The sequence below is a fragment of the Bombyx mori genome, chromosome 2, assembly GCF_030269925.1.
Source record: "Bombyx mori chromosome 2, ASM3026992v2".
NCBI classification, from domain to species: domain Eukaryota; kingdom Metazoa; phylum Arthropoda; class Insecta; order Lepidoptera; family Bombycidae; genus Bombyx; species Bombyx mori.
In genome coordinates this window covers 593,237-618,405 of record NC_085108.1, presented here as the reverse complement: position 1 = coordinate 618,405, position 25,169 = coordinate 593,237, and the positions used below count along the sequence as shown (strand labels likewise).

At 39.7% G+C, this 25,169-nt stretch overlaps 3 protein-coding genes across 3 annotated transcripts in view; 2 read left to right on the top strand and 1 right to left on the bottom strand.

Moving 5' to 3' along the window:
* The window catches only part of LOC101746182 (atos homolog protein A), a 48,494-nt gene extending 36,498 nt beyond the window's left edge, over positions 1–11,996 (bottom strand). Inside the window, exon 1 of the mRNA XM_038015586.2 lies at positions 11,449–11,996. Coding sequence (XP_037871514.1) covers positions 11,449–11,463 — 15 coding nt within the window. The 5' untranslated portion in view covers positions 11,464–11,996. The remainder of the gene's footprint in view (positions 1–11,448) is intronic.
* Positions 11,997–12,103: 107 nt separating this feature from the next.
* LOC101746326 (testis-expressed protein 9) lies at positions 12,104–18,401 on the top strand. Its single transcript, XM_012689438.4, has 6 exons — positions 12,104–12,595; positions 13,237–13,579; positions 14,292–14,389; positions 15,250–15,390; positions 16,940–17,107; positions 18,195–18,401. The coding sequence occupies exons 1-6, from the start codon at positions 12,491–12,493 to the stop codon at positions 18,399–18,401; spliced, it is 1,062 nt and encodes a 353-aa protein (XP_012544892.1). The 5' UTR covers positions 12,104–12,490.
* A 3,519-nt stretch (positions 18,402–21,920) lies between these two features.
* On the top strand, positions 21,921–25,169 carry LOC134200192 (uncharacterized). The gene is made up of 2 exons (XM_062672558.1): positions 21,921–22,606; positions 24,996–25,169. Exons 1-2 carry the CDS (start codon positions 22,427–22,429, stop codon positions 25,158–25,160), a joined length of 345 nt encoding a protein of 114 aa, XP_062528542.1. The 5' UTR covers positions 21,921–22,426; the 3' UTR covers positions 25,161–25,169.

The following is a 25,169-nucleotide window of genomic DNA, read 5'->3' as shown; positions in this document are numbered from 1 at the left end:
CGGCGAACTCTCTACACTTTCAGTGAATCTATTAGAACCTGTTCCTAGCACTAGGTAGGAAAATAAACCATTCAGCATTCACAAAAGTTGATAACACAGTTGGTCACTGTTTGGTTGATAGGTGGTTTGGTCAAAAATATGTCACCGGAAACTTATTATGTGGAATGCCGGACAAAGGTGGCAGACAAAGGCGGATTCTTATATTACACTACATGGTAGGACAATTTGACCAAGCACCCGACATTAAGTGGCTACCGGACCATATATCCTATATCCTTATGAGCTCATGTGTCCTATGCCTTTGTTCTTAGGGGCACGCCATATCGGGACACGATTTTATATTTTCAAATTGACAATCTCAAAATTCAAACTGCATTATTCATGCGACCCGTATAAGGGTGAGGTATCTTTGAATGTTTTAACTAAAGATTACGGTCTCTTATTGTGAAGGTTCACGGGTAAGTACCAACAGCCTGCTTGTTGTCAGAAGTTGTTACGGGTCCTGGTTTTTGACCTTATACCGAGGGATGAGAGGTGTTTTAAGGGCATTTTTGCAACTATACAGGAGAGCCATTTAAAGATTAAAATTTGGAAAAAAAAACATAACCAAAAAACAGCAATTTTAATGGAGTAAACTTAATTGAAGTTAAAAAAATCGAATTGTTGATACTAATACTAATATTATAAAGCTGAAGAGTTTGTTTGTTTGAATGCGCTAATCTCAGGAACTACTGGTCCGATTTGAATAATTCTTTCAGTGTTAAATATCCCATTTATTGAGGAAGGCTATAGGCTATATAACATCACGCTGAGACCAATGCAAGCGGAGCACCAATAAAGAATGTTTCAAAATCGGGGTTGTTTTTTTTCCTTTTGAGAGCTTCCGCTGCGTGCGCTGCGGAAACGGTTAAAGTTTCGCTAACATAATGTATGACAGAATTATTCCCCTTTAAAAGATCTAAAAAAAAGTCCGGGACAGCATATGTCTATATGTTAAGGTTGGCTCACTATAACGTTTTTTATGCTAACAAAAGCAAAAGCAAAGGCAAAAGCTAGTATGTAATAAAATGGACCCTTAATTACATAGCTAATTGTCGCGTATTAAGTGAAATGTCGCTTAAACCAAATAGCCTTTCACCTATGTACGGCCGGTATGCAATATTGATGAAGAAGGGGCAGAAAACATATCGCGAATGAGCACAAAGGTTTCAGGGAGTAGATATCTGATATGATCCAGGACCATCGGTTCGATGACACCACGCAGAACATACATTAAAGGCACGATCGCTTCGTAGACCCAGAGATTCCTTTTTCGGAATGGAAGAATCGCAACTGGTCCAGAAGACTTGCCTAGGACTTGGCTAGGACGAATGGGCGAAGACCAGAGATCCCATGGGAATGCACGATTTCTGGACATATATCGACAACAACATAGTAGGTTGGGGAAAAGGTCTTGTAATATGGCTATACTATTTATATCTGGCTGGTGTTGGTATGATTAAAAGTTTAAATTTTAAAGCAGATAATTCCAAATTTAATCATCTTTAACCTACCAGCAAAAATTAAGAGAGCTTGGCTGGGAGGTGTTAATGCATCCGCCGTATAGTCCTGACCTTGCACCTTCAGATTTCCACCTGTTTCGGTCTCTTCAGAATTCTTTAGGCAGTGTCAGATTAACGTCACGAGAGGACTGCCAAAACCAATTGTCGCGGTATTTTGATCAGAAGCCCCAAAATTTATATTACAATGGGATCATGTCCCTACCTACAAAATGGCAAAAAGTTATCGAACAAAATGGTACCGACATACTTTAGTTAAATGTAAATAAACTATATTAAAAAACGGTGTGGATTTTCTTAAAAAATGCGAAGAAACTTTTTCCCCAATCTATTATCTCGCCTATATCAAAGTCCAACAGGTCAGGTCTTTTATATAATTTAAAACCGTCTGTTGTTCTAAATAGAGACTTAATTTCGAGATGTTGAAACGATATTAACTACACTTAACTGTAAAAAATAAAAATAAACAAAGCAATTTCCGTGACATAGTCAAATCCTATGTTGTTGCATTAGACCAGCGATGGCCGTCGGAACGGACGGAAATGTAATATCCGCAAATTATTCTTACCTCCGGAATAATTAAAAATAAAACGGAAAAGCACAATCGAAGATCATACGCGACAAATAAAAAAATTAAATTAAAAAAAAAACCATGACAGCACGAGGTCAAAGACCTTACAGCAGCACTAGTGACGCGAGCATCTTTATCGAAAAAAGGTTAACGTATCGATAATTATTAATCTTACGGGATATTACCAGTTTCATTATGTACAAAGCCAATCTTGTGCCAACGTTATATACTATAATTACTTGTACCGATTGAGTGATTCACCAACTCTGAAACTGAGCCTTTTATTGCAGTTTATGCTTTTTATGTATATTGTAAACATCCACCAAGGACTGATTATTGGAAATCTCACTTCTAACGGGGTAAAACAAATACATGTATATGTGCATAATAAATGTAGTTTAAAAGCTCAAAAAAACACGTCTAATTTTGTTTTATTGCTTATATGTGTGGACGATCTCACAGCCCACCTGGTGTTATGTGGTTACTGGAGCCCAGACACCTACGACGTAAATGCGCCACCCACCTTGAGACATCAGTTCATCAGTCAGTAAGGTCTCGGTATAGTTACAACGACGAACCCACCCTTCAAACCGAAACGCATTACTGCTTCGACGAAACTAAATAGGCAGGGCGGTGGTACCTACCCGTGCGGACTCACAAGAGGTCCTACCACAAGTAAAGAAATCAATATTTGGAGATGTATACGACAAAGGGAAGATCTTCCACCGAGCGGGTGATATTTGCTCGGTAGACCGACGGTCCGAATGTTGTTGTTCGGAACTTGTATATATGCGCTTTATCTTGAAAATGTCGTAAGCGAGATTCAGGCATCTGTCAATTATCTTGCGTTGTATGATGGCTACCCGCCACAAATATTAGAAACACACAATCCTACAAACTTGCTTCTGTATATCGATGATTCTTCTTAAATAATTACGGCTAAAAGGCAGAATTGGGAATTTAAAGTTTATTCATGGTAAATGTATTACGTGTTACATTTGTCCCCTACTATTTTCTAACCTTTTCATCCCATTCTGATTGTATTGTTGCTATCGGCACTATAAGGAAGTTTCCTGTACAATTAACGAACAATAGGTGGATCGCGAGTAGCTTCAAGGGATCTATGTTCTTTATACACTTAGCGACAGAGCCAGCAAAGCGTGACCCGCTTCAATGGTGACGGTAAAATTGCATACGCCTTTGTCAGGGGATCCTATGATAATGGTACCTCCAGATTTTGGTCAAAGGGTATGGACAGGTAATGCGTAGAGAGGAGATGGACTAGGAGATGTATGGAAATGGCAGTGCTAGTTAGAGGGGGAAGAGGTCGACCGAAGAAGACATAGATGGAGTGTGTAAATGACGACATGAGAGAGAGAGAGAGAGAAGTGAGTGTTGAGATGAGGGCTGATTGATGAGAATGGAACAGAAAAATTAGCAGTGCCGACCCCATAAGTGGGATAAGGTGGAGACAAAGATGAAGATGAAAGAGTAAAGGATGTTGATTGACTGACCCCATGGCGAAGTACTTGTTAACACCCCACTACAACATCGATGGTCGTGAGTTCGATTCCCACTATCGGCAAAAATTCATGCGACGAACACTCTTGTTTGTTCAGTGATCAATATGTATATATTCAAACGTATATATGTTTATTAGTCTCTGGTTCCCCCTGACTATTTTCCGTATGTTTATTTAATGTTATTGACGCAATTGAGCTTACTAGAGGTCCCGCAGTAGTCGAAATTCGACTATAATTAATTGGAATTGTAAGTTTGTACACTATTATGATTGTATTTTATACTTCTATAATCACAAATTTCGCCAAGACTACACTATAAAAAGACAAACAATATTTAATCTATTCTCAATTTGACAACAGACGTCAAGAACAAAAGTTTGACAATAAATAGTATGCATGCGTGTGTGCGTCAAATACATGGTATGTAGTGTGTGTAATGTTTTCTTTATTGATTTAATGTATCTTTTATGCATTATTTTTAATAAAATATTAGCATTGTGCACTTCTTCTCTATATTCTCTATAAGTGTGGAAAATTTCATACTCGAATAGGCTCCGAAACTACTGGACCAATTTGAAAAATTCTTTTTCCATTAGAAGCCGACGTTGTCCCTGATGAACATAGGCTACTTTGTTTTAAAAAAAAATTATTTAATTTTTTCGGTTTCATGTGTGTTTTAATGTTTCCGAAGCGAAGCGAGGGCGGGTCGCTAGTTTTCGTAAAAAGGGATACAACGTTTTTGCTTCACGTATTAATATATAGATTTTGTGTTAGGACACGCGAAAGTGGCCGCTAAGTTGTGGTGCTCATGAGCTTAGCATCTCTTCGGCTTATTCCAAGGCCGCATATGGGAGTAAACAGAGTTTAACTATGAACTCTCCTGCTTACTTAACCTAATAACAATAAATGAAACGTTAGCGTTTCGTAGTTTACGACCGGCCCGCTGTTATCGGTCTGTTCGACATGATTAATGACAATGACAGTCACCGGTGGCCACTTACGAGCCGTCGATACTTAATTATGCCCATCCTGTTTATCAATAATTATGTTTGTGCAAACACAATAATGTTTTGCGCTATTTGTCATTCTTAATGAACTATTCGCGAGTGAATCATCATATCCTATAACATGCGTTGCGTATGCGAGGCAATGAGAACAATAACAACTGGCTTCAGATAGAAGAACGTTTGGCATCAATTGTTCGCCAGTCATCGTGGCCTAAAAGTTAAGACGCCCGGTGTACTCATATCGAGCGATGCGACTGGGCCAATGTTCGAATCCCGCAGACGGGTAACCAATTTTTGTAATTAGAAACATGCCTAAACACATGCTAACGAACCTCTTCCGCCGGTAAAGGATGAAATAATTTCGTGCGATAAAAATTAAACTCACAAAAAATAAGGTGTTCCGGGACCGTCTAAACATAAGTCAGGCGACAGTCTGCTAAGCGGAGTTTCAAAATTTAACAGGCGATCTCTGAAAGTTTAGAGGAAGTTTTATTTACGTTATAACGATATTTCCATCGTCACGGTGCAGAGGGAAGCTTTTTCGAACAGGATCGAACCGTTCAAAAAGTTTGTTAACCTCAACATTTTGAAGTACAGCTGTGAACTTGACGAAAACGAGATATGGACAGTCTTGGCGTTGGGTACTGCTAGCTGAACCCCACACCCAATAACTCATAAATAAAAAATGGTAAACTGTTTTTTTAACCTAATCTGCCGGTAGCCTAAAGGGGCTAATGTGGCTTCACCTCATTGGATAAGTGAGCTCACAGGGCTCAGGCTCAGAACATTTCTAGCTCTAGCCAGAGCAGTGATCCAGCGAGAAACTCAGTGGATTTGGTAAACTTTATCACCGGTTCGATCTCTATCCCGAAACTGAAGGCGTTATACCATATTTCTTCGTTAAAAACAACAAAAGGCAACAGCTTCCAACGAGTGAATGATGATGCTCTACAGCTTCTCTTATCTATGCTAATATATAAATCTACAGTGGTTTTTACGGATGTTCCGTTATAACTACTGAACCGTGCATCCGATCGACTTGAAACTTGGTATCCATGTAGAAATAACATGTACTTAATGAATAGGCTAATATTTATATGAGTGTTGGACTCCCTACACCAGCTGCGGGGGCGTTAATGATGATAGTCTTTGTGGGGGTGAGAAATAATAATGTTAATTTTAAATGCCCAGCGAAGCGGACGGGTACCGCTAGTACTAGTATTTAGGGTAAGATTATCTTCAATATGTCGCTGGCACGATACACGGTTTGTACGTATTTCTTCCGTTACATAGCTACAGCTAATTCCTAAAAAAACAATATCGCCAGTTCCACGACTAGTGAAAGTAAGCTTGATACGACCCGCGAAGCTACTAAAACGGAATCATTTCTGTAGTGACGTGTTGCCGTATCTCTACTATCGATAAAACTTAGGACGTTATGGCTCAGCACTAGTTCGCAAAACTGTCCTGTGTGATTTTCGGCCACAAATCACGCATTGCAAAATCGGGACAGAGCGTCGATTCTTATACCATTGGAGCTCCCATAACTATGTTTGCATGTTATACGCCATCAAGAAATACGATAAATGAAAAGTATATATGTACATAAATTTACATTCACATTTTAACGGCCGTCTGGTGTAGTGGTAAGTGACATGGTCACTACACAAGGGGGTCGCGGGTTCGAATCCCGCCAAGGGAAGATATTTGTATGATAAATATAAATGTCTTTTCCAGGGTTATGGATGTATATTAAATATATGCATGTGTATAATAAAAATCTTACATTTATATCCGTTATCTGGTACCTGTAACACAAGTTCTTTACGAACTTATTACGGGACCAGTTAACGTGGCGTGATTAAAAAAAATAAAAAATTTGACTTTTTGTACCTACGTATCTTTTCATAAATCTTTTAGTTGTGCATGATTTTTGTGTGTCACACAAAATGAACTTTATTTCTTTAACCATATGAGTTATAATAGTTTAAAAGAATATTTCTAAAACTCAATAATTCATGTATGAAGGATAAAGCACACTAGTTTGAACGGAAATTGTTAATGTTGTTGTAGGCAGCGGCTTGGCTCTGCCCCTGGCATTGCTGAAGTCCATGGGCGACGGTAACCACTCACCATCAGGTGGGCCGTAAGCGCGTCTGCCTACAAAGGCAATAAAAAAAAATTAAAAAAAAATCGGTTTACTGGTGGTTGGAGGTCTTGTGAGTCCGCGCGGGTAGGTACCACCACCCTGCCTGTTTCTGCCGTGAAGCAGTAATGCGTTTAGGTTTGAAGGGGGCAGTAATGCGTTTAGGTTTGAAGGGGGCAGTAATGCGTTTAGGTTTGAAGGAGGGGCAGTAATGCGTTTAGGTTTGAAGAGGGGGCAGCCGTTGTACTGTACTGAGACCTTTGAACTCTTATCTCAAGATGGGTGGCGGCATTTATGTTGTAGATAGATGTCTATGGGCTCCGGTAACCACTTAGCACAAGGTGGGCTGTGAGCCTCTCTAAAAAAAGGACTAGTTGATTAATAGTGTTTATAATGTATGTTGAATTGGGATCGCGGCGAATAAAATAAAACTATTCCACTTTTGCAGTTTAGTTGTTCTCTTCCAAAATCTTCTAGCATGAAAAATGAATTGCTGTTCGTTAGTCTCGCTAAAACTCGAGAACGGCCTGACCGATTTGGATAATTTGGTCATGAATTATTTGTGGAATTCCAGAGAAGGTTTAAAAGGTAGATAAATATGAAAATGCTCGGAATTAAATAAAAATAAAAATATTCCGGACGGATTCATTTTGTTTGTTTTAAGTTTATTTTATATAAAAGCTTAGGTCTTTTATTTATTGATTGAGGCACTATGAAGTCTGCCGAGTCAGCTAGTAATTAATAAATAGACATGCTTTAACAAAAACCGACTTCAAATAGAAAAATATATATATTCCAAAACAAATTACTTAATATACACTAAAAAAACAATAATCATCGAAATCGATCGGCGTAATATTAAGTCATTGAGTTTATTCATCTATTTGTCGCGCACGTACTTAATGCAAATTTAAGACTTATATGGTTTTCTCATGGATACCATTATCAGAACAGGACTAAATTGAAATGGGACCACAATGGCAGCGTCAGCTTTCTAATAAAAAAAAAAGAATCTTCAAAATCGATTCACCCAGTCAAAAGTTATGAGGTAACAAACATATAAAAATATAGTCGAATTGAGAACCTCCTCTTTTTTTGAAGTCGGCTAAAAATTAACTGACACTTTTTTACGCCTTGCTCGTTCGATCTTCGTCGCCATCTTGCATTTCTCTGTCAATCTCTTTTCTCTTTCTTACCGTATTCTCCTCTCTCACTCACACCTTAACGCTCCGTTCCACACTTTTCATGCGTTCCTTTCTTACCAATCTCAAAAGTATACAGTTGTTTAAAACAAAGCCAATGTCAATTTCTCCCAACTGTTACGAATCATAAAATCAAACTCGCATAATTATAATTTGCGTAATTACTGGTGGTAGGAGCTCTTGAGAGTCCGCGCGGGTAGGTAACACCACCCTGCCTATTTCTACCGTGACGCAGCAATGGGTTTCGGTTTGAAGAGTGAGGCAGCCGTTGTAACTACACATATACTGAGATCTTAGAACTTATATATCAAGGTGGGTGGCGCATTTACGTTGTGGATGAGCTCCAGTAGCCACTTAACACCCACATAAAGAATAAAAAAAACTTCGATAGATGAGGTTTCATTAATTCTCTCCCATCTGTTTCAGTTCTACTGGCGGTAAGACGCGCTTTGAGAGCTGATGCATCCATCCAGCCTATTTCTGCCGCGAGGTAGTGACGCCGCAGTTTCCAGTGCGCTACAGCAGCTACAACTTACAAACAACAATAAATAAATAGCTGTTAACATTTCCTGTTGCCCTTTGTTAATATTCAACTTTATTACTCAGTCAAAAACGTATGCATGCTACATTCGAATCTCATTATTAATTACTTACAATTGTAATTCAATTAACTTTTAATTGCACGAAAATGCGAGCCCCGCAACAATAAAAACTTTATAGAACAATAACGTTACGAGGCGCGACCGAATAAGGACGGGGCGCATGTTATCCGTCGAGCAAGAAATGTGACGCGCGCCGACGCTAATACGCTTTGCACTTGACCCGGCTGTTGGGAGCTTGACGGACCATCCTTTTCTAACGCTCCGTTTAGATGGAGATAGAGAACTACACCAGATGCGATACAGCACTGCGCTCAGACTTTGTGGACACAATACTACCAGTTTCGTAACCAGACAATTAGAATCTCCATCCAACCCCACCCGGGAAGATAAAGATGAGATCGAAACTATTCCGGTTCCGCAAATCCAGTTTCTTCTTTCTTTCTCGTCATAAGACGCGAGCGACCGGGAGTCTACAGTCGATGACGTCACCGACGACACAGATTACACTTGTTCAACGCATCAAAGAATTGGAGCAACTATACTATTCTTCGATTGAAGGTTAGGAAGGCAATGAAACGAACAAATTAGATCCATCTAAATTAATACATTAGTGAAGAGCTTATAATTGACCGAGTGAAAGTGGGGGTGGCCATTCATATGTACCACCGCCCTGCCTATTTCTACCGTGACGCAGTAATGCGTTTCAGTTTGAAGGGCGGGATAGCCGTTGTACTTTAAAACTTAGATTTATTGCGATGTTGATGTCTAGGGGCTTCAGTAATCATTTAACAATAACTGGACCGTGAGCTCATTCAACCATCTAAGCCAGCCTTTCCCAAAGTGGGCGATAACGCCCCCTTGTGGGCGCTGCAGGCCTAAAGAGGGGCGGTAAGAGACCCAGAAAAAAAAGGGGACGTTATGTAGAGGCTTGGGAGGCGATTTGTAATTTTATCTAGGAGGACTCGTAGACAACTACTGAGCTCTCGCCATAGGGGTTTTAAAGTAGGTGAAAAACTAGGGGCGCTAAAAAATAATTTATTCTCAAAGTGGACAGTAGACAAAATAAGTTTGGGAACCCCTGATCTAAGCAATAAAACAAAATCATAACAAATCGATAGCTCTATTCGATTTACTTTACTAGACTTTACCGAGTGACTCATTGGCAGATTATGGTGGTACCTACCGGTGCTCACAATGGCCCCTACCTGTGATAACACAATAAACGATTGCTTTGCGACAGACTAGCTTCACGGTTACTCCAAAGTGGACCGGAAACGCTCCATCTCTATGGAGCGCGAAGGGCCTCTGCCCTTTGCGACCGAGGCATCCACAAACTAAAGATGTCACTTATGATTCGTCAGTAGCAGCATTCTTGATGACTGCCTTGCACGTTTCCAACACTTGGCTACCAGACGATGCAACCGTATACACCAGCATCTTTTTGTTCCCTACCTTTGCTGATAGCCTTTTTTTTAACTTTATTTAAGGAGATTATTCACCTAGTGAAAATGTCACTCCATTGTGCAACAAAAGATAGTAACAAAAAATTATATAAAAAAATAAAAACTGTTATCGTCTCTACTAACACTATTTTATAAAATGCCGGCCATTTCGGATTCCAGAAAGGCTAATACGCAATTTACACCTCCAACTTGTCGAAAATCTGTACATTTTGCAAAGAATTGTTGTCTCAAATCATCGTTCCGCGCACACTCCATAGCTGATGATAGCCTTGAGAGGCTATTTCAGCTTCGCCCTAACATGTAGGTAAGCTCACGGGGCTTAAACCGGAGTGTTGCTAACACTGGCCCTAGCAAGAGCAGTGCTTCGTAGAATCTACCACCGGATCGGAAACGCGACACACTGAGAAGATCCGGCGAGAAACTCAGTGGACAATCGCCAGCATCACTGCTATAGATCCCGAGCAGGACTACTGTTTTTAATTCACAAGTACTCTAAGGACTTGGTTTACTCCTTAATCTCTGATACTCTTAAATATTAGTTGTAGGGTATGTTACTGCACGGGTGAGTGCCGTCATGTCTCTATTCCTGATATCGTTGTTTGAAGAGTTTGGAGCCATTTTATCAAGGCAGTTGACAGTACGATCTTTTGCCTCAATATAGACAGCGAAGTTCACTTAAACTGTCTACGGGTAGCAGAGTAATAGCAACAGTGAAATCTCCAAGCCTCAACTGTCAATTTTAAATCACCATCTTTACGGAAAATTACGATTGTTTAAAAATATCAGCTTATCGTAAATTTTGACACTATTCTGGTGTGTTGTAAACACGATTCTATAATATTATTAATTTTGCTTCCGTATTCATTTAATATGTACCTTTATTACATTAGCATTGTTAACATTACATATTCATAAAAACATGTAACAATAAAAAAGGAATACTAAATGTGTAATTCATAATTATCAAAAATAAATGAAACAAAAATAAGAAATAACCGAACTTTTATTTAATCGACAACGTCATGGCGCAGCCCTATAGACCTGTCCATTCCTGTATTCGGATTCCGTTATTCATTGGAAAACGAAAAAAGAAACTTGGCCGCACATTGAAAGTTCCTTTGCCTTTGTCGATGCAAAAAAAAAACTAATCAACAGCTGATTTTTCATTTTTTAACTAATTATGATGACACTCCGACCACTTTCTCTTCGACAAAATATGGCTGTATTTAAAAGTTTATAATGTTACAAGTAATGTTAATATTTCACGCAGGCTGTTGTGATAATTATTGTGACGGAAATACGAACTTTGATTGTAACACAAATGCGCAATACACACGTATAACTAAACATATGTTAGATGACCAACTTTACTCACCTTTACGAACGGCATACAACTCGTCAAACTCCTAAATAAAACACCTGGGCTATAATATAACACTTCGGTAATAGTTTCTTTTTCTCTTAAAATACATTATTATACTTTTTGACAGCAGTACGGACGCGGAAACGCTGTCCAAGTTATATTTCAGCGTTTTTTTTGGGGTCGCGCGGACGAGCTTACACGGCTCGATCAGTCAAATTACTAAAATGTCAGCTGTGAGAAGTCCGTTCTCATTGGTCGAATCGATTGAAAATCTGTGATGCACACATTTATTTTCGTTGACCTCTCGCTCTCTCATGGTGTTTCTCTTTCTAAGTTTAATGACCTTGATAGGGTTTTTCAGTAATTTTGAATCATATTTCACCATATTTGTATGGAATTATGTATTTTTTTTAGTTTATTCGTGATATAGTCTAGTCTTTGAAGCACTTTAATCGTTAACTTGCTCATATTGAATCATATGGGAAACAAAGCGATGTGTCAACAATATTTGTATGTGTGCGTTAGGGACAAAGAAAACAATCTATTGACATTTGCAAAATACTCTGATTGGTCTAGATTCACAGCTGTTTTTGACAGTCCAGCTTCCAGCTTCAGTTTCCCAATGCATCAAGAGATGGCAGCACACTCTGACTGACATCAACTAATTCCAAATTTTAAGCTTATCTAAATAGTTTTAGAATGTATAAATATTATGTTAAATATTTTTTTAAAGAATACTGACATGTATTACACCTTTTTTAGTAGGCAAAGGTGGTAAAAAAGACTAAAAACGATTTGAATTGATACGATCCTGTACAGTCAACTGACCAACCTAGTCCATGTAGCTATGGCAACGAAATTGTTTGTTGTGATGTTAAACGGCCAAATAAAATTTCGTATACATCGTAGTGAAACATAATAAATAAGGACTTTTCAAATTAGCAGCATACTGCAATGTCTAAATCCAAATGAAATACAGCAACCAATTTCGAAGTGTCGAGAACTGTCTGAATATCGTTCATTATTCTTTAATTAACTTATTTCATAAGCAAAAATGGATTCTATTAATCTACTAGCCCGTGAAGATGAGTTCAAAAAGCTGAATAAACAACTAGAGAAGAAAAGTGAGAGCTTAATGAAACAAATAGAACTAGTACTGGTATGTATGTTTTTTTTTTTTTTTATGATTGAGAGATTACTGGTGGCCCGGAGGCCTTTCCAGCTTCACCAGGACAGGGGTATGTATGTTTAAAGACGTTAGTATTATTATTATATTATATTTAATAAATTATATTACATATTAGTTAGTATTAACAAAACTATTTAGTAATTAGTTAGTATTATATACCCAAATTCAATGTTTTCTTACCCAGTTTTCTTTTGAGATAAAACTTTTCATATGCCTTAAATGAGCAGAGGAAATAATCTAATGTCAATAATATACCAGTGTTTATTAATAAAACGTAAAAGTGGCTTTAATTGTGTTAAGTTTTCTTACCCAGTTTTCTTTTGAGATAAAACTTTTCATATCCCTTATATGAGCAGAGGAAATAATCTAATGTCAATAATAAACCAGTGTTTATTAATAAAAATGGCTTTAATTGTGTTAACGCCTCGCGGTGACTAAAGGGAATACTAAATAAAATGCATCTTGAGGTGTTAGTGATTAAGGTCGAATGTAAAAACACTGGACGATAATTAATTTACATCATATCAATGTATTCTCTTCCTATATCCCAAAAATAGACATTTCTAAAACAAAAACTCAACAATATTTGATGCATTTACATTTTGTTTCAGCAAAAACCGGATTCATATTCAGAGTTCACAACAACAACAAAGAAACATTCGTGTGATATGCAAAAGCAATTAACACAAACACATGCACATAACGAAACAAGAAATGTTAAAAGTAGATCAAAAATATCAAAGTCAATATCTGAACAACAAGTAAGCAGGTTAATGGATGCTGACGGATCGAATAATGACTTGAATAACGGCCCACAACAAATAACTGTTGCTTCGAATAGTGTTAGAACTGTGTGTGACTGCTGCAACGTTAAATCTAATGATATGGAATTCCTATATGCCTTTGTTTGTGTACATGTTAAAGATAAATTACTACCGCAATCGTATGCAAAAGGTGTGTTGTCTATATTGTGATTATGTTCAATAATAATTAAAGAAATTAATACTTATAAATAGTACCGAGTGCAAGGTTTAGTAGTACCATTGTCAGGTTTTTTTTATTTTATTGCTTAGATGGGTGAACGAGCTCACAGCCCACCTGGTGTTAAGTGGTTACTGGAGCCCATAGACATCTACAATGTAAATGCGCCACCCACCTTGAGATATTAGTTCTAAGGCCTCAATATAGTTACAACGGCTACCCCACCCTTCAAACTGAAACGCATTACTGCTTCACGGCAGAAATAGGCGGGGTGGTGGTACCTACCCGTGCGGACTCACAAGAGGTCCTACCACCAGTGAAAAACGGTACCAGGTACGGCAATGGTTATCTAAAACTCTATGCCTACAGGCTATTCCGTACAATAATAATAATGAAATTAATACTTATAAATAGTAACAAATGCAAGATTTAGTAGTACAATTGTCCAGTTCGGCAATCATTATCCAAAACATGATATTTACAGACCACTCCACACCTCACTGGAGATTTGACTGTTTTAGGGAAGACCATAGTATACCTAACCATGGCTTACAATGTGTCCTAACATCATTATTTATCTAGAATTTTCAATCAAATGCTAATTACTATTTTGTAATATTTTAGATTTTGTAATGAAATGTAATTAGTATTTTAAATGAAATTTATACATATTTTTTTGTTGCAGATAACATAACGGTAGAGAAAGTGTGCAAATTTCTGTCCTCAAAAATTAAATTATTGCAAGAGCAAATTGACAAGTTACAAAGCACAATAAGCGGTAAGGTGAGCCTATCGACACTTAATCACTCAAGATGACATTCAAAAACTTATATTTCTGTATTATTTTATGTAATCAGTGTAGAAGCCACAGTTAAGAAGGGGAGGTGGGGGGAGTCTGCCCTCCACAAGATATGAAGTTGTTTGTTCACCTCCACATTACCCATTCAACTTTTCACTGGTGGTAGGACCTCTTGTGAGTCCGCACGGGTGGGTACCACCGCCCCTCCTATTTCCGCCGTGAAGCAGTAATGCGTTTCGGTTCGAAGGGTGGGGTAGCCGTTGTAACTATACTGAGACCTTACAACTTATATCTCGAGGTGGGTGGCGCAATTGGGCTCCAGTAACCACTTAACACTAGGTGGGCTGTGAGCTCGTCCATCCATCCAAGCAATAAAAAAAACTGATTATGATGAAATTATGCAGACACTTTGTCATCTTCAGAAAGGCTACACCAGATCTTTACTGCTACCAGGTGCTTGGTCCAAATTCCGTTGTATAGCGGTTGACCTACCCCTCGAACCGGAATGTCTTTATAAGGGGAATGCGGCGCTGCTCTTTATTTTCACACGCGTTACTGGTTGTGTTATGACCTTAAATAGCACCCCGTCTCGTCCCGTGAGTGTAGTATAAGGAGACTAAGAAATTCACGAGATAATGAACAGGAGTGCTATCTGCCTATTTCTGCCGCAAAGCAGTAATGCGTTTCGGATTGAAGAGTGAGGCAGGCGTTTTGCTTTGAACCTCGTTTCTCAAGATGCGTGACGAGATCCACGTCGTCGTGTTTCATAGGCTGCGACTAATCAATTAACACCAGGTGGCTTCGTTCGTCTATATTTACAAACACACAAATGCCATGGTTTCAGAAAACGCAATGCGAAGCGCACCTAACCAGACTGGCTGATCTGGAAAACGAGAGGATGTCTCTATTGAACAAGAACAGCAACCTGAGGACAGCCTCGCTCGAGATGAAGGCCAAATGTCATTCACTGCAGAACAGACTCGAGGTGGGTCTACGTCAGTTGGGTTAACACGTTGCAGCTGAGACTTGAATATCGAGGCTCTAGGACAGCCTTTCTCAAAGTGGGCGATAACGCCCCCTTGTGGGGGCTGTAGCTCTAAAGGGGGACGGTAAGAAACCTAGATAAAAATGGGGGCGTTGTTGGGGGCTTGGGAGGCGATTTGTAATTTCATCTAGGAGAACCTTTAGACACCGATTGAGCTCGATTGCTTGTATTCTTTTAAATGAAAAATGATATGAAGTGAAATGAGATTGATTTGAGACTTTAATCAATTGAGGTGAAATTAATTTAAAAGAGATGGGATGGGATGAAATGAAGGCTCAGCAAAATAGTGGTTGTGTACTGAGACTTTTTAGTGGACTTTTTGGAAGACCGTATTACTGGTGATAGGACGACTTGTGAGGCCGCACGGGTGGGTACCACCACCCTCCCTATTTCTGCCGTGAAGCAGTAATGTTTTTCGGTTTGAAGGGTTGGACAGCCTTTGTAACTATACGGAGACCTTAGAACTCATATCTCAAGGTGGGCGGCTGCATTTACGTTGTAAGTGTTTATGGGCTCCGGTAATAACAGGTGGGCTGTGAGCTCGTCCGCCTATTTATGCAATAAAAAGCTAGGTTTTTATTATTTATTGCCCTTGTAGGCAGACGAGCATGCGGCTCACCTGATGGTGAGTGGTTACCGTCGCCCATGGACTTCAGTAATACCAGGGGAGAACTAGGCCGCTGCCTACCGCTTAATACTCTCCACAAGCCTCGTTTGAAGAAGGACATGTCATAGCGCTTGGGAAACACCGTGGAGGGGAGCTCATTCCAAAGCCGGATGGCACGTGACAAAAAAGACCTCTGGAAACTCACTGTCGATGAACTGACGAACTGTCGTCCAGCGGCTTTGTTACATTTTCCAAATTTGTGCACCGTCACAGATACTACACGGCTAATAAGCACTTGACACATCAACGATCAACAACACACAGTTTCACTTGTCGCGTTCCCACCAAAAGTCTCCAGAGTGGTGACGTCAACGACCCACCGGGGCCTGCGCTTTACATTGCGCGCTTCAATATTTAAAAGAAATTTCACCATTCGAAGGTTTATTCACTGGCGTGCCGTCTTCTTCGATGGTGTAGTTAGATTAGGGCGCGAACAAATAGTATTGCGTGATCTCTTTGCACTTTGAGAAGGCGGCACGACATGAGAAACCTCTTGTCGTGGCCGCCGGAAACTACATACCCGATCCTGTAGACTGAATGGTAAACAGACGACGTCGCCCAAAACACGTCATTACGGATCCTCCCGATCCATTAACAGTGCTTTTAGGTACCACAAGCATCGGTCACCGTCCTCGTCGAACCCGTCGCTTGCTTTGTTTTAACTGAGTTTGTCGCCGGATCTTCTCAGTGGGTCGCGTTTCCGATCCGGTGGTAGATTCTGCGAAGCATTGCTCTTGATTGCGATTTGAGCCCTATGAGCTCACCTACTAGCTAAGGTTACGTTGAAATAGCCTCTCTTAGAAAAAAGAGATCTTTTTGCAGGAGAAAGATAAGCTTTACAAAGAGCAGAGGAGCGTCGCCGACGCAGCCTCCAATGAGCTTAAAAAGTTCAAAACGAAAGTCGTCGGCCTGGAGGCGAGGTGCGCGTCACACGAGGACGTCATCGACAACCTGAAGCAGCAAATTGAGACTTTGAAGATCAACGAAAAGGTTAGTTCGACTCGACTTTTACCTTGTAAATTTCACGTGTGAGGTTGCCATGAACAATTCATGTCTATGGGGTTGCTCAGAAATTATATAGAACAGACAAGGCTGTATGGGCTTAGATTCCCTTGCCTTGCCGAATAAGGAAAATTTGTACCAAAAAAAATGTCCATGCGGAAGAAGTTTGGAGTCTATGGATAACATACATTAACTTTAAATAGGACTTTTTGGCGGGAACGCGAGAAGTTAAGTTGTGTGATTTGTTTTATTTTGTCTATTTAGTGTTTCTTCGGGTTTAAATGTGCAATAATGGTGGTTTAATATCTGTGAAAGTGCACAAATGTGGGAAAATGAAACAAAGCCATTGGACGTAACTTCTCGGGATTCTCAAAAAAGTCCACTGAAAAAATCTTAGTAAATGACCACCATTTTACTGAGATTATATTTCATCCCATATCATCTCATCTCATTTCATTTAATTTCATCCCAGTTGATTAATGTCTCAAATTAATCATCTTCATTTCATTTCACTCCTTAATATCATTTTTCATAAAAATATGAATGTAAATTAAAATAAGATATGACTTAAAGGTCTCAGTTACCAGGTCATAAAATCCCTTAAACAAAAACTTGTAAATAAATAGATCAAATTACTTATTGAAAATTGTGGATTTTTAATTTTGAATGAAACGAAGGCTCAGTAAGATAGTAGTCGTGTACTAAGACTTTTTAGTGATCCTTTTGGAAGACCGTATTAGTGGTGGTAGGACCTCTTGTGAGTCCGCACGGGTAGATACCACCGCTCTGCCTGTTTCTGCCGTGAAGCTGTAATGTTTTTCGGTTTGAAGGGTGGTACAGCCTTTGTAACTATACTGAGACCTTAGAACTTATATCTCTAGGTGGGTGGCGCATTTACGTTGTCTATGGGCTCCAGTAACCATTTAATACCAGGTGGGCTGTGAGCTCGTCCACCCATCTAAGCAATAAAAAAATGCATAGCAGAGGTGATGGTAAAATGTTAGGTTATTATTATATTTATACGTTAGGTTCATAATATATTTGGAAAATAAATGTCATTATTGACGCCGCGTAGGAGCTACGCGATTCAACCCGGAACTTGTCGTCCGCGAGCCAAGCCAAAATATCCAAGCTAGAAGCACACGTCAGCGCGCAGAACAAACAATTAGACAGACAAACAAGACTCATTAGTAACCTGAGGAGGCAGATCAGTCTGATGTCCACAAGTGGGGCTCTGAAAGTTTTGGAACAAGAATATTGCAAGCTTTTGGATGAGATTTGAGGTCAGTATAGATTAGTACAGCCCGGTTCCTCCACTCTGCGTGCTTCTGAGACTTGGACCTGGTGTCTCAAGGCAGTGTGCCGTCGGTGAGACTTGACTGCCTATTTCTGCCGTGAAGCAGTAATGCGTTTCGGTTTGAAGGATGGGGCAGCCGTTGTAACTATACTTGAGACCTTAGAACTTATGTCTCAAGGTGTGTGGCGCATTTACGCTATAGATGTCTATGGGCTGTTGCAGAACTCAAGGTCACCGAGATCGGGCCGATGTGATCATGAGCACTACCAGTTAATCCATACCGCGAGCCTTTGCGTCTATCAACTGTGCCTTTCACGATTCTTGCCGCATACCAGCTGTCCCCTCCACGGTGTTTGACTATGTCCTTACCATTGTTATTGTCCTTGAGCGACGACCACCACTCGGCATCAGCGATAGATCAAACTATGAATTTGACGTGTTGATATATTGACCCTCACTGGTGTAGCGGCGGGGTAGTCTGGTCATCTTCCTCCACCGTGTAATGAGCAAGCAAAAAATTCCCTTTCACGTTTTTTTTTTTTTTTTTTTTTTTTTTTATTGCTTAGATGGATGGACGAGCTCACAGCCCACCTGGTGTTAAGTGGTTACTGGAGCCCATAGACATCTACAACGTAAATGCGCCACCCACCTCGAGATATAAGTTTCGAGTAATAAAAATATTCACGTGTAAATAATTCAATGTTTCCACTGCCAATCATCGGAACTCTGCCCTCGTTATCGCAATTCTAACTGTTACAACAAATAAGTTTGACACATATATACGGAAGTGTGTATGTTAGTTTGTTCATCAGTGAGTTAACCCAGGGACAGGATTTTGGGAACATTGCTTAGATGGGTGGACGAGATCACAGCCCACTTGATGTTAAGTGGTTACTGGAGCCCATAGACAACTACAACGTAAAAGCGCCACCCATCTTGAGATATAAGTTCTAAGGTCTCAGTATAGTTACAACGGCTGCCCCGCCCTTCAAATCGAAACGCATTACTGCTTCACGGCAGAAATAGGCAGGGTGATGGTACCTACCCGTGCGGACTCACAAGAAGTCCTACCACCAGTATTTACGCAAATTATAATTTTGCGGGTTTGATTTTTATTACACGATGTTATTCCTTCACCGTGGAAGTCAATCGTGAACATTTGTTAAGTACGTGTTTCATTAGAAAAATTCGAACACCGGTGCATCGCTACATACGAATGCACCGGACGTCTTATCCTTTAGGCCACGACGACTTTATGCTTAAATGGAATTCATAATTCAGAGAAGGATAATGGGAGGAGACGGTCACGACCCTCAGACATGAGAAATGCGCCTCAAGGAGCAGAGGATGAACGACCTCACGGCCCGCCTAGTATTAAGCCGTTACTTTAGTAGTTTAAGTTAAGCTCATAGACTTTAAAATCCGTCACCCGCTTCCAAACACGACATGAGATCTAACTCAGGAGTTATCGTAGCGACCCGTGCGGACTCACAAGACACCTTACCAACTTTGGACAGAGTCTTTAAATGTCGATAAAATCGCAGACTTGACTCATTCGTTTTGTATCAGTAATTGAACACGAGCGAAGCCACATGTCATCTCTAGTAATTAACACGAAACTATTCTAAAATTGTGAAGTTCTTAGAATAGTAATTATTATTGCGCCATAGTTAAGTTGTTCACAGATTTAGTAATATGACAATAATTCATTTGTTTTTCTGATCAACGTCGGTCAGCCGACAAGCTCATGAGGTCGCCACCTACCTTGAGACAAGTTCTAAGTCTCAGTTTTACAGTACAACAGCTGCCGCACCTTTCGAACGTGGTGGTACCCATCCGTGCGGACTCACAAGAGGTCCTACCACCAGTAATCACGCAAATTATAATTTTGCGGGTTTGTTTTTATTACACGACTAGCGGCCCACTCCGGCTCCGCTCGCGTCTTTAACAAAAATTTAAACGATATTTGACGTTATTTAATTTTTTTTAATAAAATTAATCGTTATGCCTTTTTTACTGTTACACCATCTTTATTTCTAACGCCACAACTGCGTTCCTCAATGCGTTTCCAGACATAATTTTGGCAGACACCATCCGACTCTGGAATCAACTTCCCTCGTTGCTTGCATTGTCCTCTAAGTTAGGTTAGAATGGAGTCGGTTCCTTGGCAATGCACATGGCATTGATAATTTCCACAGGAAATGGTCACTTCATACCATGGGCGACATAAAATTGTGGTAATGTGTAAAACAAGTTTGTAAATTCTGAGAAACGTCTTTTGTTATTATGAGGTCGTATTAGTAAGGCGATAGCCTTTTGCACTTGTGTTTATCGTGATTTAACTAGTGATGTACTGGAATATTATCGATGATAAAATGGTTTAATATTTTTTCCGGATTTAGACAAAGAGCGTTTTCATAGCTTAGATGGGCCGGTGAGCTAAATATCTCGTTTTCTAAGGCACCTTCTTCAAAGCCCTGAATGTAAATAGAGCTACAGATAAATAGAGTTGCAGCACGAACCAACATTTCCCATGGAACGAGTCCATGGCGATAATTCCCATTCTTTCCGTTACGTCTTTCAAAGCTAGACTAATCTGAATTGTTTTTAGGGTTATATTTTCATATTTCAAAAATGTTTTTGTCAATGTCTGAAGACTGCTAAGAAGCTAATTCCATAATATTTTTAATTAATAGAGTGATTATTAATAAAAAATACACACACCAAACAATTACGCTATTGTCATCAATCACCGTAAAAAATAACTTCGAATGGAATAATAACGGACACTATAAAGCACTGGAATTAAAATATCGGCCATCTTTTCACATGGTGAATGAAGGGCATGATCGTCACACTATATTAAAATTTAAGATATAGGAAATAAAAATGGCGGAATTTAAAAGGGAAAACATTTACCCATATAAATATATGGATAGAAGGTATTAATGACGCTGGATGTCCGGGGTCTCTTACCTATATCTGACAGCAAAAAGAAAAAATTAAGCGGACCAAAGTAGCTAGTAAAAGGACAAGTTTACCTAAGTCATTTTTACATCCGGTTGATGGAAGGCCGGCTATCCTCAACCCACGCTGGTTCTAACCCAACGGGGTATTCCGTAGGATAGACCATTCTAACCGGCGCCATCTAGGCGGGCTTCGGATAGCCTGCTGACCGAGAGGGCTGGTCGTGGCGCCGACGACCGCCAGTCCGGCGTCCCGAGGGGGAGGGTGATGGGAAAGATGTGCTCCGCACTAAACGATTCACTTTCCCCCCTTTGCCTTTTCATGAGCTCTGTCTCATGCAAGGTTTGGACGTTGGTTGTTCAGCGACAGGAGGTTTTAGTAGGTTCGACTCCGACATGCTCCGCCCTCCATCCCCAGTGAAGGGCGGAAGTCCGGCGATTTTTACCTGACCAAACAAAATAATGTCATTTTTAGCCTCTATTCTGCTACAACACTACCGCTAGTCCGACCGTCCAGACTGAATATCCAAAATGCAATAACAAACGCATCGTATCCGTCTGTGTACCATCCCCGGGGCTCAGTTGCAAGCTCAACTAATTACCAGACCAACGAAGCGACCAGCGAATCAACAAACGGCCGTCTGGTGTAGTGGCAAGGGACACGGTCACTACACCAGGGGGTCGCGGGTTCGAATCCCGCCAAGGGAAGATATTTATATGATAAAAATAAAAGCTGTGTGTACAAAATATATTAAATAAAATAAATAAATAAAAAATGTATTTTCCAGGGTTATGGATGTATATTAAATATATGTATGTGTATAATAAAAATCTTACATTTATTTCCGTTATCTGATACCTGTAACACAAGTTCTTTACGAACTTACCACGGGACCAGTTAACGTGGCGTGATTGTTAGTAAATATTTATTTTAACTAGGAGCATCGATAAAGTCAAATCTGTCCCAACCCTACTAGCCCGCGCAATACCTCGCGCTACCATTGTAACTCGAATTTCCTCCGAAAGCGCACGTCTTCTATCGCAATGAAATCTCTCGTGCTCCTCTGTCTGTCCTTGTGCGTCTGTGTTCAATCCTATCATTTTCTTGTCGGCGATATATCCAGTTCCTTGGTACATCACAAGCTGGTCCAATACAACGCGATACCTTTCATGAAGCGTGTGAAGAACTACTTCTACAGCAGTGCCGATAATAAAATTATTACAGTGAGTTATTATTATTATTATTATTTTTTATTGCTTAGATGGGTGGACGAGCTCACAGCCCACCTGGTGTTAAGTGGTTACTGAAGCCCATAGACATCCACAACGTAAATGCGCCACCCGGCTTGAGATATAAGTTCTAAGGTCTCAATCAGATTACAACAATCAGTTACTGTAAGGAAGTCCTTGGGTTTCTCTCAGTGTGCTTAGTGCGAGTTTCTTAACGTTTTCGATAGCGTAAAAGTTAACCCAATTTTGTATTTTACTGATGGTACGACCTCTTGAGAGTCCGCGCGAGTAGGTACCACCGCCCTGCCTATTTCTGCCGTGAAGCAGTAATGCGTTTCGGTCTGAAGGGTGGGGCAGCCGTTGTAACTATACTTGAGACCTTAGAACTTATACCTCATGGTGGATGGCGCATTTACGTTGTAGATGTCTATGAGCTCCAGTAACAACTTAACGCCAGGTGGGCTGTGAGCTCGTTCGTCTAAGTAATAAAAAATAAAAATAAAATGCAGTTGGAACAGCGCCTCTAGCGGCACTAAGCACACATGGGCGACATGCGTTCGTATAGGTTGTGGAGTCACCGCGTGAGCACGCGAGAAGCGCACTCGTTCTCTGAGTATATGTGTTTTTTTTGGATGGAATGGATGGAAAACTGTGGATGGACGCAGAGGTTCTAAGCCGGTGTTTCCCCACATGGGGACCACGGGGCTATTCATAATTCAGGGGGCCAATGCACTAAATTAATATAGAAAACCTATATAAAAATTATTTTGAATTCGAACTTCAGTTTTTTTATTATATGTTTTGAAATATTACTTACTGTATTTTGATAACAGTTTTATAGTGATTTCTTCCTAAAACCTATCATTTATGTTTCTTAAGTGAACAAATCAATTTTTTTATGTAGGGGGGGCATAAAAATTTTAGAAATGTTACAATGGGGCATGGAACAAAAAAGGTTGGGAAACACTGTTCTAAGTAGTTGGATGAACTCTACTCCGAGAGAGGGTGGTATTGAAAACAACATAAAGGATCATCTCAAACCATTTATATATCGTGGGGTGAATTATATAAGCGCTATATTCGCTGGGCATTTAAAATTAAAGTTATTATTTATTGTTATTATTATTATTAGGAAGTCCAACACTCATATAAATATTAGCCTATCCATTAAGTACATGTATTTTCTACATGGATACCAAGTTTCAAGTCAATCGGATGCACGGTTCAGTAGTTATAGCGGAACATCCGTAAAAACCACTGTAGATTTATATATTAGTATAGATATAGATAATTTGGAAAGAATCTTCTTTTTCTCCACCTTATCCCACTAGGTGGGGTCGGCACAGCTAATTTTTCTCTTCCATTCTCTTCTATCAGCCGTCATCTCAACACTCACTCCTCTCTCTCTCATATCGTCATTCACACACTCCATCCATGTCTCCTTCGGTCGACCTCTTCCCCCTCTACCTTGCACTACCATTTCCATACATCTCCTAGTCACATGCATCTTCTCTCTACGCATCACATGTCCATACCACGCTAACCGTCCGCTCCTTAATTTGTTGTTTACCGGGGCCACCTTCACACTTCCTCTGATATACTCATTCTTTATCTTATCCATTCTTGTCACTAATTTGGAAAGAATATCAGAACAAAATAACTTCTTTATCTATTTGAATGGAATATACTCAATTGAAATTTAATTAAAAACATCGAACTGTTGATACTAATACGAAATAAACCGGACATTTAATTACAAAGATAAATGTGATATAAATGATAAACCAAATAACCTTTTAACCTTTCGATATATTGATGCTCGTGTATCAGCATCATTCATGATTCTCTCCCATTATCAAGGCCTCAAGGCCCCAAGCCATCAGCCGCCCCTTTCTCAGCATCCAACATATAGACTACATAATGAAATTACTTTATTGCCAACTTTTGTCTGAATAGATTTAGAAATTTAGAAAAAAAAATTAGTTTTATGCGGTATAGATTGCATCATGCAGTGCAGTCCTCCCGCCACACGTTGTAATAAGTTTTTTGACACAATTGGGGCCGCCCCTAAATCTGGCCGCCCCAGGCCCGGGCCTACTGGGCTTTGGGATAAATCCGCCACTGCCCAATTACCCCTCTGCTGGGGTGTAGGGCTCGAATCAGATCCTTCCATTTACATTCGGTCTTAAGGACCGATGACAATTCAATATTAAAAAAAATATTGAAAAAATTTAAATTCAAATAAAAAATAAATAATAAATAGTTTAAAAAAACTAACAAAATACGCTTTTATAGAAAATCCAACTAAAAAATAGAAAATAAACTTTATTATTATTTATTTATTTTGTTTCACGGCCCGTTTACCTTAACATTTATCGTTCAGGGTATCCAAGCGTTGGACTCGCTCAACAGTAAGGCGACCGTGAACATTACTGCGGGCGGTGTCGGCTATCCGTACGTGAATATGCGCATGAAGAGTGAACGTGGATCCGGCCTGAGTTACGACATCGGAATATACGTCAACCAGAACTATTTAAGAATAAATTGATTTGAAACA